At 48.6% G+C, this 13,984-nt stretch overlaps 1 protein-coding gene across 3 annotated transcripts in view; it reads right to left on the reverse strand.

The window, feature by feature from the left end:
- Positions 1 to 13,984, reverse strand: part of LOC148643817 (uncharacterized) — an 85,359-nt gene that overhangs the window by 51,195 nt on the left and 20,180 nt on the right. For 2 of the 3 annotated variants that reach the window (XR_015928898.1, XM_088614954.1), the window contains exons 2-6: positions 10,558 to 10,705; positions 10,264 to 10,422; positions 9,796 to 9,991; positions 7,474 to 7,614; positions 6,862 to 6,942 (exon numbers count right to left, since the gene is read on the reverse strand). Coding sequence is in view for 2 of the 3 variants with exons in the window: in XM_088614954.1 (XP_088471080.1) it covers positions 6,862 to 6,942; positions 7,474 to 7,614; positions 9,796 to 9,991; positions 10,264 to 10,422; positions 10,558 to 10,705 (725 nt within the window). In the remaining variant the exon portion in view is untranslated. Of the gene's footprint in view, positions 1 to 863; positions 970 to 6,861; positions 6,943 to 7,473; positions 7,615 to 9,795; positions 9,992 to 10,263; positions 10,423 to 10,557; positions 10,706 to 13,984 lie in introns of those variants that run through there. The other variant, XM_088614955.1, reaches the window with a different exon arrangement.

A 13,984-nucleotide genomic window follows, 5' to 3' on the forward strand; every position in this document is an offset into this window, starting at 1 on the left:
TGAGAGAATTACCCCGGTACATCAAACTGTCCGGTCCTTTGTAAGGACAAGCATGAACCCTTTTGTTTTGCAAGATGCATGCCCCTCAGTGATGCACTTAAAATTTGCACGCATGACATTCCAAAAAAAACGCATAATTAAAGAATGATTATAGAAAACATACTGTAAAAAAAAAACAGGTACACAACCCTTTTAGCACTTCATGCATCTCAACGATGAAACAACCTTAATTACAGAAAAGGAATGAATGATCTAAACATGCCTACTGTAGATTTGGATGTCTTGACAGAAATGGGAAAGAACACTCCGTCAAGTGATTATAGCAACACAGCACCTGTTGATATTCTACAACAGTAACCAGCGCTGAATGAGATCATGCTTGGAAAACAAGAAAACACGCCTGCATTAAGCACGAGCACGCGTACATGTACGTAAACTATACAATACATCAGCACGGACCTTTAGGTCAGAAGATTGAAACATTCTACATCATAAAAACTAGTACAAGAATAATAAAAGGTAAAATGCATAACATAGCCACAAACTAGAATCATAAGAAACTAACCTTCCAAGGGTGTACTGTCCTATACCATGGTGTTATCCACCGAATCAGAGTGAAATCACAATAAGAGCAAGAGAAGAAAACAAACTCCTAAGAGCACTGACAATAGCACACAGTTCCTCAGTGCGGAACACAGTATGGAACCAAAACAACATTTCTCTGTGGACACGTTTGAAAAGAATGAGGCGCAAGTCGCGAAAACCGAAGAAGACAGTGGAATTGGTCTAACTGTGGGCACAGGTGCAGCGAGGGGCTCCCCCCGCTGTGTGGCAGGGCGCGAGCAGGCGGAGGCCGGCCCTACCTGTCCCAGCGCGCGGAGGCACAGCAGGCACAGCAGCAGGCAGCCGAGCGGCTGAGCGGGGCTCCTCATGGCTGTGGGAGACAGACGGGGACTGCGCCGTCTGGGAACCCGCTCCCACCCTCCCTCTCTCTCCCACAGCGTGGGGCACACCCTCCTGGGCTCGGCCGCACCCCCTAGCCCTGCCCACCTCCCAGATACACGGCCCTGCCCTGCTGGCAACACCCCCTGTGCACCCCCACGGACAGCGGCACGGGGCAGGGCTGGTGCCCTGCAGCCGACTTCACGCCGCGCGACCCATCCTCCGCCCCCCTGAAGCCTCCCCTGTTGTTTTTCATAAACACTGCTCAATCCGAGACCTGCTGGAAGGCGGTTTGATTTTTTTTTTAAAAATTTCTGCAATCCATGCCCTCCATCCATTAAGGGAAATCCATGCGTTTAGGAGATTCGAACTCTTTTCCTCTGGGAATGTGTTAAGAAATTTCACTGTGTGCAGGGCCAGAACCTTGCTGTGACATCATCTCATAACCAAGTGGAGAACGCAGCCTATGAGACTGCGGTATGCTGGGACAGGCTTGGCTACACTCAGTGCAGGAATAAACTAACATTTACACCCAGTCGGCGGAGACCAGACTATGACAAAAAGAAATGTTGCAGCCTACTGTATATAAATCCCAGCCAAGGGCCAGGGATTGGAGCCGTAGCCAGATAAAAGCGTAGTGTTAAAAAAAAAATTTTGAGTCTTCTCATTTTATCTTTTAATGGCAGCATTCAGAAGGAACAGAATTCGCCACTCAGCGGCAGAACAGCATCCAAAAATGCACAGTCTTCTAATAGAACAGGAAGGATTAGTTAATGTTTTGTATAATACTTAAAAACCACAGTATCACTGTTCCAAATTCAAGCCTTCCAGGCAGCCCAGTAGTGCAAAGCGGCACCACCTATTACAGAGAAGTTTGCAAATAAACTTCCTACTCGCTGGGATCCACACAGGCTAATGGGTTCCAGATCTTGTCCTCCCACAAAATTATTACAATCATGCACGGCAATATGACCTTCACAATACTTCAAACATGTTTCCCATTAGACAGACTTTCCATGTTTCCAATTCTGTAAAATTAGAATGTTAAGTCAGTGTAAAAAAAAAAAAGGTTAATTTACTGACACAGCAACATTTGTCTCTTCTCTTTTCCCTTTGCAGACAATCTTACTTATATAGCTCTGGTGGGTTCCAGTAAATTACAGCCTGTGGATGCATAATTATAAGTTTGACCTCCTCAGGTCACAGGCATTAATGACAGGCACAAACATCCAGAGGACACGAGGCAGCAACAACACAACTTCCGATGCCCAGTGCAACTCTCATTTACGATCTGTAATTAAATTTGCTTAAAACAGACCTGGCATCAAAAACTGTTCTTTATTAGAAGAAAGCACTGTCCCTTTCTGCACTGCATCAAAATAATTTACATACTGTATTGCCAGGTTTCATGCTTCTTGCCGTGGCACTGAGATTAATATTCCTTCTCTTCTTTATTCATTTCCAACGGCCTTTCTCTACATGGGAGGTGACGACTATGGCCAAACAGTATTTTGTGTACTCCCTTCTTTGAGAGCTGTACTCCCTGGCCGAAGCTCCTGGCCTCCAGCCTCGCTCTCCCTGCTCTGTAAGCTGCAGCCTGACTCAGCCCCGGTGGCTGCAGTGTGACACAGTGCTCTGCTGTAACTTGTATAAGAGCCCTGAGGGTGCGGAGAGCAGTCTGTGTGTCACATGAGCTCCCAGAAAAGCAAGCTCTGAAAACCAGAAACAGTAAATAATTCCAACTGCACCACCTCCCAGCTTAAAGCACTGTAACTAAAATTGCTCCGATTATCTCATTTTCTGGCCATGACCCCACACGTACCATTACGATAATTTACTGTCATTTTCCCTCTTGAACTTCTAAAAACACTCTCACTGCCACAATTTAAAACCAAACCAGGTGAAAGTAAAGAAAACTGAAATTGAGACATTTCCCATCCTTGCATGATGTACAAGATGCCACTAAATGCTGACATAACTACAAGCCTGTATATTGCCCAACCTGTGCAGATAAAACTGACACTATGTGGGCTCAGTGAACATTTCTTGAAAGCTATTTTCCCAGGTATACAATTTGTTTTTTACAGCAATCTTCCTGGAAGGCTTCAATTTGCAGATACTAAATCAATTAGTTGCTGCACCTGCGTCTGGCTTTGACCCTTAACCTCTGGTCTTCACCAGCTGCCCTTGACAGGACCAAAGTTAGATCTCAGCTGGAGACGCACACTTGTCCAAAATTACTGAGCCAAAAAATGCCTAGTCTTCAAAAAATCGTGTTGCTCCAGTAAAAAAACACTATTATACAAAGGTCAGTATTATAAATTGATTTGCAGTACATTCAGAGTCCCAGAGGCATGGAAAAAAGACAGAAATGTAACTCCTGGGGCTATAAGACAGTAATACAAGAACATATACTAAGGCATCCAAAGTGTTATTAATGCTCTTGGGTTTAGTACTCACTGTTATATTCTTAATACCTTTTGGCATAAAATCACAGTATGACGCATCTGAAGAGGCTCCATTGAAACACTGCTCTTTTACCCTCTACTTTTCCATGTGGAATTAACCTCTGCTCGTTTTTTGCAGCCGGCACACAGCTCTAACCCCTGTATCCTACCTCACAGCTCATGGAGCGGCTGCAGGAATTAGGCCTGTCCTGCACCACGGATCGCCACCCTCTTGCTCTTAATGCACCCAGGGAGAACCCCGGAGAGGGTCAATTAACACAATTATCAGTCAATTAGCACGGCAGAGCGAAAAGGCCTCGCTCTCACTATTGCCCATGACCTTTCTGTCAGTGCTTCAAGCAGATCCAGGGGCCCAGAGCTGACATCTTGCATGTTCTAACACTTCCTGCTCTGTGGCAGAGCACATCTGAACCGAAACGCACGCACTTTTAAGTGGTTTTAAAAAGTGTTTTTAAATCAAAATCTTAAACATAATATCTCTTTCACTGCAGAGTCGCCCTGGAAAGGCTTCGGATGTGCTAGTGACGAAGCCACATGGTTATTTTCTCAATGAGAGATTTTGCATGATGTCAGAGTGGGGAAAAAAAATGAAAATCTGTGAGCACATCTGAACCCTGAACTAGCCTGAAAAATAACTGTACAGTGTCTGTATTCATCAGTCTGTTAGAACAATTTCAAATGAAAAGAGTCTGCAGCTTTAGCAAAACTCTCTGGCTGACATTTTCAACCTTGACCTCTGACCCGAGATGCACATTAACCACATGCCAAGTCAAGAGTTTTTTCCCCCCTAATACACTAGCACCTCATCATTCATGTTAAAAGCTCTACTATTTTCAACTACGTACAGAACACTCCTGAGTCCTAGATTTAAACATACAGTAGATGTGCTGCATGTGTCCTGTAATGAGAGCACTATAGGCTTTAAAAGGAATGGTAGAGTCCTGACTGAATGAAATATTGGGACTGTTAGCTACCCTCCTAATCAATGAAGGGACATGCAGTGTATAGCCACAGACAGCTAGCAATTGCAGCATTTAAAGAAACCGGGAAGATGAAATCTTACATCTCCGCAAGCAGAACTTAGGTGGTTGGATGACCAGTTCATTCCGCAGTATTACCTCCTGCGCCTCCTCACTCAGGAATAGCAGGAAGTGCTTTCTGAATAGCAGGAAGTGCTTTCTGAATGAAAATGGATTTCGTCTGCCACAATGGAAAGCCTCATTCTTTTTAAAGAAACACACGGCAGTCAGGCAGCAGCTGGAATCTGCACATTTCAACGTTGATGTTTACTCCTATTTGGATTGGATTCAACAAACAAAAATACATTATGCATAATTTACATTTAAAGAAATGTTACAGGCACTTTAATTAAATGTTGGTTTTACAACATCAACATCAGGAACACACCCAAAAAGCCATCCTTTCTGAAAGCCTGCAGAGGGCACTGTAGCAGAAGCACAGAAAGGTACCGCAGACCAGGGGTTGAACCGTGGACCACCGTGGCAAAGCAAAGTCAGCGCCATGGCACAGGCATGACAAATCATGGCACAACTGCAGAAAGACTTTGCCTGTTCACCCCAGGGAACTCTTGCGAGGAACAGGCTGGTTTCAAACTAGCGATCACTATGTAAATCACATTCCGTGAACGTGACCACATCTGGCTCCTACAAAGACTGGCCAAGGAACAGTCAGCTAACAACATCTGGCTGGACTGCGCAGTGACTATCTCCTCCCAGCAGCTGTCTGAGTCACACTTCAGCAGGCACAGTCCCCATCAGCCCCTGGGCAAGCAGGATTACATATTACCCCGGTGATTGTGGCCACTCGTATTGTTAAGTCTAAACCAGGTTCTGTGCCACAACAAGAAAGAGAATCCTGGCTAGATCAGAATCTGCAGCTAAGCAAACATTTCCATTGCTCTGCATGTTAACCTGACAAGTTCTGTCCGAGTTCATCAGGAGTACAAAATACCATTTCAAATCATTAAGTAAAAAGAGAACATCCCTGCACTACTGAAAACACTGACAGACTGTGCTGTTAAGAGTACAAAAACAGAGCCTGAGGTTTTAAAACAACAAACATGTACGCAAGGTTTCTGAAGCATGGCCTGATGGCCCGCTTGGGCCACATTTGTTCAGACTGGAGAACTCAGGCCCCCAGCTGCGTGCCTCTGGTGGAGAGCTTAACTGCAGGCGGACAGTAACCCCAGTGGAGGGCTGGAAACGTTTCCACTGTCCGACATCCCCAAGGGGGCAGGCATTAGTGATAACAAATGGCAATGCTGAAGTGCAGACTGAGCGACCTGATTTATTATTCTGTGTTTGAGTTCATAAAAGTGTACCACATTGGACACTGGCATTCTTGAAGAAATACTTCAAAAAACAGGAAAGGGAATGGCTAACATCCCCCAAATTGATATTTTTTCCACTTGGTTTTCAGCTGGTCTTTGTGCAAAAGCCAGAATGTCTCTGCAGCAAGGCTGCTCACTTATAATGTACTATTTTTGCTGGAAGAGGAAAAACACAGACCCTTGAGAACTGCAAGCCTTGTACGCCTTGTACTCACCCATTTTTGGAACCCCAGCTGTTTCAAAACTCTCCTCTCTGGCGGTGCCCCCCCCCACGTACTCGTGCTTCCCCAGAGCCCCCCCCCCCACAGAGCCAGCAGTTTTCAGTCGGGAAACTGAAGTGACCGCACTTGCCGAAACTGCTGCACGCAAGACGGCGCCCCACAGCTCGTGCGAGTTGCTGTTCGCCAGCAAGCGGGGAGAGACCTGGGCGGCTGATCCCCTGCGATCCCGAGGATCGGATCCCGGGTCTGTGGGCATGGAAACGCGACCTGCGACACCTGGGCCACAGAGCCCCCACGGCGCCCTTGCAGACGCTGGCCAACCCCCTTCAAAGAAGCAGAACCAAGTTCTACCCGACCCAGTGTGAGGAGTGGAGCCCCGCCCGTGAGGTGGAGGGTGAAAGGAGTGAAACAGTGTCTTCCCTCACCCAGCCCCATCGGTGAAACTCTTCTTTCTCAGCCAGGCGCCGGTCACTGTTGTGCCGAGCTCAAAAACTGCTCCTACCGCGATCCCACGGTGATAATTAATTATAGGTTTTCTCCCCATTAGGAAATGAAATAACGGCTTTATTGGGACAAATGAGGAAGCAGTTGGGGTCAGCAATACATCTGTTTAAAGCCACATCGGTGTTTAATTTTCCCATATTTTCTAACTTTTTTTATGCCTTTGACTCCTGAAGAGCTGTTTTCCTCTGTGCAAACCCACTGTCGTGCTGTGAGACGTGGCTGGGAGGTGGGTAGGAACAAGCAGCTTATTGAAAACGTTACCTGGGAAGGCAGACAGGTCATGCTTAAGTGGAACAATCTTTGCGAAATTAATATTTGATGTGTCTAGATATTAATTTTACAGCTGCACATCTGTTTGTTCTTCTGTTCTACTTACTATGAACAGACCCTCAATGTCAGTGGAGCTTCCAGAGTTCTCCAACAAGTCTTCAAGATGGTTAGAGGACAGCACTGGATCCTGCACAAACAGACAAATAACAAATGGGGGAAAAAATAAGGTAATCAATCAAAACGTATCAGCAGTGCATTAAAAAACACCTGAAACTGGTTTTGAAAGTTGCTATGGCAACTCAATGCTAATGTAATGTCCTTAGGTTTAGTGGGTTGCCAGTTGTGAGTTGCAGGGCAATATAACCAGCTGCTATAAAATAAGGTGCCTTCCTTTGGATGAGACTTAAAACCGAGGTCCTGACTTCTCTGTGGTCATTAAAAATCCCAGGGCGTTTTTCGAAAAGAGTAGGGGTGTAACCCCGGCGTCCTGGCCAAATTTCCCAATGGCCCTTACCAATCACGGCCTCCTTATAATCCCCATCTCTGAACTGGCTCCATCACTCTGCTCTCATGATAGCTGATAGCTGGTGTGGGGGCTGCACATTGGTGCTGGTGGAGGGGAGCCCTCATTACCTGTGAAGCACTTTGAGTGGAGTGTCCAGAAAAGCGCTATATAAGTGTAAAGAATCATCATCATCACTATTAATGCGGTGCTTACCTCCAGCCCGCGCGTGTTGGGGATCCTGGGGGAGCGAGGGGGCTTGGGAGACACCCCCCCGCAGATGGGGAGGTAGAGGGCGCAGTGCTCTCGGGCAGCATCTGGGTCGCCCATCACAAAGGTCATCTGCCGCAAAGACCCCTGGGAGAAGAAGGGGAAGCGGTGCTGACCAGGGCGGGGTGCAGCGCGGTGAGCACACGGGCCCCAGGAAGGCACGATAAGGGACCGGTGCACACCACAGGGAACCATGACCGACTTGAGGAGTAAAATCACGGTAGAACTATGGTTCTATCACAGTCAAATGGCAAAAAAAAACCAAGCTCCTGAGAAAAACTTTCTAAGGTCACTTAGCAGGGACTACAGACTCTGACTAGCCTGAACGCATGCAGCTTCAATATGCCAAAAGCAAATTTGCCATCCCACCTGTTAAGTAATGATGCTGAATCCTGCAGGCCTGTAGAATCATGGAGAACCCCAACTCATCCATGAGTAATGACTTTTCATTAAATCATTTTCCATTCAAATGACGTCACTAAGTGTCTAATAAGATACCAAGACAAGTCGCAATTTTAAATAAAACCTATACTATAGCTCGTTGGTTGGCTGCTAGTAGTTGTAATTGATCCAGTGATCTCATCCAGCGCATCATTAACTGCACTGGTCCCCCAGTGAGCTCCCCAAGCGAGCCTGGACAGCAGGTGACCAGTGATCGCATCTTCCCACCTCGATCTCTTCTTCGCCCCATTTTGCCGGGGAGGAGCAAGCAGCGCTGTTTGGCTGGCGTCCAAGCAAGCCACCAAGATCTTTGATGGGATCCTCGCGGTGAAACAAAGAGGTCGAACGAGTACCCCTTCCGTCGCCACGCCTCGTGCACCAGACATTTTTAAAACTCCCGCTGCCTTTCTGCCACCTTTGCCGGTGGCTGTGGTGCTGGGGCAGGACTGAGGGGGCATTGCAGGAATGGATGTCAGGTTTGTGCGGTTTCCTCCGTCACTCCTTTGGCACCAGGAGGCAGGGCCTGCCGTCTCAGGCCACTGGGGCCATGCATTCAGCAGCTTCCACTCTCTGAACAACTTCACCCTTCAGAGAGGAAGCGGCCCAAGAGGCCGTGCGTGAGTCCACATACCGCTGGGACACGATGTTTCCACGCCAGCAGGAAACTTCGCCCGAGACGCGTTTACACGTTTCTCATTCTGCTTCTTCCTCTCCTCAGGGCGCACGGCTGTCTCTGCCCCCTCCCCCCCCCCCGAACACCCATCACAAACCTTTCAGCACCAGTCCGGAGTTCAAAAAAAAAAAAAATCGACATCATGTTCAAACAGTTTGCACTGCAATTTCCGGAGATCATCGCTGCCAGCTGTCCCGTCGCGGCTTTGGACGTTTTACGGTGTGCTAATCCCGGCTGTCCTGCACTGCGTGACGGGGTCAGTGCGAGAGGGGGAGCAGACAGGGCACACTCCTGCACCACCGGGGACCAGAGGAGCTCTGGAGTTCATCAGAGATCAGATCTCAAGTCTGAGCTGCAAGATGCTCAAGGTAGCTCACGACAGGGTGAAATATTTATCACCCTTTGATTTACAGGCTGGGATTAAGGACACATAGAAAGTGCGTGCTGTTCGGCCCTGCAAGCTGCACGGCCAAGAAATTGAGACCAGGATGCGTGGACGGAAAAAGACATGTTGTGGCAGGAGTTTAGACCCAAGACAATAAAAGAAGTAGCAGCCACTTTATTCCAAAATACAAATGGATAATCATAAAATCTAGGACACAGCTCTTCTGTTTCCTAGAATCCTGAAATGATGTACTTTTTATTGTTAAATTATGTTTTTAGTGTAATTTTGTTGGTGTCCTACTGACCGCAGCTCAATATCTACTGGGTTAAATCAGACCGGTGCCCATGCTGTGGACCATGTGGGCCATGGGCACGACGACTATTTCATACTGGGATTCATTTGTCTTTGCTGCCATCGAGTGGTAAAGAAGCTACATGATCCTTCCTGCCCTTTGAAGCAGAAACAGTTCTCAAGGACCATGTTTTGGAGGCATTAGGTTTATGATCTGCAGGGAGCACGCCTGACTGCATGACGTTCTAAGATCACGCTGGCAGTGTAGCTCACCAGATAGATGTGACCAGTTTCAGTGCAGCGTGTGGACCATTTCTATCCGCGATACAGCAAAGCCTTGCCTCAGGCTGCACTCTGTAAGGAGGTTTCTGCGTATATAGTGTATTATCCAAACAAGCAGCGTTCAGCATCTCCTTTGTGCGGAGTCATGGCTTCTCTGGGTGTTGCACACGTGAAGGAGTCTTCCCAGGGCTCTCACCTCAAAGGGCGTCTCGAAGGTCTCGACGATCCCCCCGACCATCAGCAGCCCGTCGGTGGCGATGCCCATGCCGAAGTAGTTCTTCCAGGCCACGCCCTCCACCAGGGCACAGTCCACGAACAGCTCCAGGCGCCGCGCCGACACGCCCAGGGCCACGCGGTGCCACTCCCCGTCCGCCAGCACGCCCACGGGGAACCTGGAGAGGAGGGAGAGGTTGAGATGGGGAAGACAGAGCTGTGGTCAGGCTCCAGGACCACAGTAGAGACTAATTATCTAGCCTCCGTCTTCCTGAATGCATCAAGTCTATGAGAGTGGAACTTGGGATATTTTATTTTCAGAGGGAAGAATACCGTGATGTCACATCGTGTAACACCTTTTGATTTCAGCACAAGACTTCAAGAACTTAAATGCCAGCGATACTATAAACTGCCCATAAAAATCCCCGCTGGAGGGCTACTGGGAACTCACTCGTAGTCCCGCCTGCTGGTGGTGACGAAGGTCAGAGTGTAGGGGTTCAGTCTGATCTGCAGCAGGATGTGGCCGCCGTGGTCGAGCAGGGTCAGGACACTGGTGTCCTCTCGCAGGGCGCTCCTCAGTTCCAGCAGCACACTGAACTCATCCGCGAAGCTGGACACACAGGCAGGAAACCAGCTCACAACCTTGAACCCACGCCTGGATCAGTGCATTAAGACCGTAAAGAAGCCCAGAGAAGGAAAGCGTGAATAGACAGGGGGAGGGGGTGGCACAAAGAGGAAAGTTCACCTTGGTCCGAAAGCGTGGTGCGTGGGCAGGCTCAGCGTGGCGTACTGGCCGATGTGCAGCACCGGGCACTTCTGCTCATCCTCAGCCAGGGACACGTCACTGTTGTTCACAGCCTGGGAGGAAATCTGCTCCAGCAAATCCACTTCCTCTGCAGAGAGGAGCAAAACAGTTGGCTGCAACACAGAAGCTCAGCTCAGGGCCCGGGCCGATTGAACTAAGGCTTAAATGGGTCTCGCCCAATAATGAAAGGAGATGCAAACAGAACTTCACCCCGATTCACACCAGTTCTTGTTAATTTTGGAAGACTGTGGCCTGCAGCTTGCAGGAAGGGCAGACTTCTCCACCAGCACTTAAGTGAGAGCATGGTTACGGCACAGAGGTTTAAGTAACCAGAACGCTCTGGGCTTCCAAATCGGCACAGTCACGCTGTAGTCTGTGAGCAGTGTCCATGCTGGTCCGTGCCGGAGTGGCCCTGCTGAGGTCCAGGTAAGTACAGCTGCCTGTCCCACTCCTATCCTCCCCTGCAGGCCAATTACTCACCCCGAACAAAGGGCCCAGCAGCTACACTCATTTCGGACCTCGTCTGGACATTGTGTGGGTGTTTCTGAGGCACAGCCGACAGTCACAGTGACTCCGTCATGCCTGTCTCGGCTGCTGGGGGACGGAAATGTTCCAGTCCTCACGTGTCTATACCATGTTGCAGCAGCTCCATGAGCTAATCAAACAGCAGCTAAGTGAAAAACGAGTGTCTTCTACTTTACTGCAATGCCCGATGGTCGGTGAATACCCAAGAAAAAAAAAATTCAGGTTAGACTTATCCTTCCAAATTGATTTCCTTTTCAAACACGTGGGCAAGCGAGGAAAAACCAGAGCTGAATAAAGAGAATGAAATCCGACAAGAAGCCACGCAGCGAATACCAAGCTCAGCAGACCCTAACCCTGCACACGGCCTGTGATTACAGTAACATGTTGGGAGGAGTAGTCTGATATCGATAGCCAGAAGAGTCCCATGGTTCCCACCCCAAGCCCCTGGTCTGCCTTCGACCGTGGACACGGCCCACAGAGAGAGTTTTTGATCCCCCTACAAGCTCTGTCCTTCAGATGAGGAATCAAACTGGCATTTACCGATACTCCATTCACTGGCCGTCCTCCACCCAGTCTCCACTAGGCGCTCAGGAGAGGCGTGTCCGCAAAATGATTGATCGTTATTATTAATTCTGACCATCTGCCTCACCAGCACTGGATTCCCCGCTGAGCACTGACGCCAGCCCCCCGCCCCCGGTGTGTCCCACGACTAGCCACTGGGACGCAGGAGAGGAGAGCAGCCACAGGGCCTCCCTCCCGGAGGATCTCCCAGAATACCGGGCCCATTTCTGCACCAGACTGTCAAGGCACGGCTTTTTCTTTTTACAGCAATACAGACGATAATAGCCGATCGAAAGATTACGGTTTACGGTAAACACTGTCAAACATGTAGCTTTATACTGAATTCAAACTGATGCGGGTTAACATGCATTCTCGCACGATCTGTCTGATGCAAGGGAGTCCCCAGCTTCATCGTCAATTGTTGGAGGAGCTCTTGGTAAATAGATGAGCATCCTAACCTATAACAAATTTGAAAGATACTGCTGCAGGGCATGAAGGACACCCCTGTTTAGCTAAAACAGAGGCACACACCCGCCTGAGACAATCCCCCTGTACCCCCTCCAACCTCACGCTTCTGCCTGCTCACAGGTGGTCTCCTGGTCTCATCTGGATGGGATGCAACCCCCCTCCCAGCCATGGTGTAAAGCCGATAGCCTGTCTTCTTTTCAAGAAACATCTGGACGAGATCCCCTATGAGCTGCTAACTACCAAATAAGCTACGTGACCCAAATGGCCTCTGCTCATTCAGTACCTTTCTTTTGACAAAGGGAATGGCCTGGGCCTCAGCTGGGACCCACCTGGAAACAAATTTACCCTTGGTCACAGGACCACCGAGCCAAGCCTAAGAAGCAAACAGTGCCCTGTTGCAGTTTTCAGTTTTACAGTGCTGTAGTTCTAGTACTGGCACTGGTCTCAGAGGCTGTGTGTGCGCAATGTCAGCATCCTCTGGTGTACAAAGAGGACGTCAGGTTCCCTGCCTTCAGCCAGTTTTGAATCTTCACCCTCTGAAAACACTTGAGACGGGACCTGCCGAACAACTGAAGCTGAATACAAAAAAAGCACGAGTTGACCTCACGCTGCAAAACCGAGGAAGAAATATGGTGTCATTCTAGCGCTGGGTGTGTAAATGAGGGCAGCTGGCACTGTGCGTTTAGGGGTACAAATGTTGTGGCGAGTCAGGCAGCATGCAGACAAGCCCCCCACGTTTCTTGATAGCTTCACTCCACAGCGTTTGGGCATAACGAGACGCAGCAGAATGTCATGTTTCCCCCCTGCCTTGGAGAACTGCCACGATCCCGGCTCGGTGTATTTTGGCATGCCTTCTCCTGCACAGAAGAGGGGCCTTCATAAAATGTGCTTGGCATTCCTTCCCATGAGAACTTTTTTTAAAAAAATAAGTACCTCAATTCAACTTGCATTTGTTAGTTTTTGCCAGTAATGGGCTCCGAGGACTATTCGCTCCTTGAGGACGCGACGGGCGAGTGAGGAAGGGCAGTATAATTGCAGCTCCAGGCCCGATCGGCAGGTCGAAGCTGAGGCTCGAGCCAGGCAGCCGGTCCAGAGAACGAGCCGCTGAGCCCACCTGCCGGCTGTCAGACTTGACATCAAGGGACCACGGAGAAAATGACTCTGCTGACAGTCCCTGTATGACAGGCCAGTTCTCTAGGCGGATGGGTGGAGGCGATTAATATAAACCACAGTCTCTACAGTCTGATTGCTGTTGCTCTTTTCACCAAATTAGACTCCAATTTGCCTTCGATGAATTCTACTGGAGTCTAAACTATAGAAACAGATGACATAATAACTGCAATTATGCATTTATATATGCAGCAGGGCAGTGAAGAGTTTTGTTTCTTTGAAATCTTCAGAGCAGACTGGCCGAGCCACAGCAGCAGAATTTCTCCTATATCGCCAACGGTTCCAGCAGCTTGACCTATGACCCCACTGCAGGGTGACAAGCAGGGTCTGATCAGCGAGTGTCCACTTGCCTTGGATTCGGCAGTCCAGCACTGTGTATCTACTTCTCCAATGTCCTGTGTTCCGGGAAAGCCTAGCCTGAACTGGATGACTATCAATAGGAACTGTAACAGAAAAGGATCAACTTGTCCTCGTTTGAAGTTTCCATTGAAATCTGATTAAAAGCAAAGAGAGGATCAACAAGTAAAAAAATATATAAGAAAGGCTGCAAATAACAAGAGGTCATTCAGTTTGTAAGGTTGCTCATTGCTCTGAGGATCTTATTGATAGAAGTCAGGGTATCGGCTTCAACAACATAGTTAAG

This window comes from Lepisosteus platostomus, chromosome 21 (genome assembly GCF_059453375.1).
Source record: "Lepisosteus platostomus isolate fLepPlt1 chromosome 21, fLepPlt1.hap1, whole genome shotgun sequence".
Classification (NCBI taxonomy): Eukaryota; Metazoa; Chordata; class Actinopteri; order Semionotiformes; family Lepisosteidae; genus Lepisosteus; species Lepisosteus platostomus.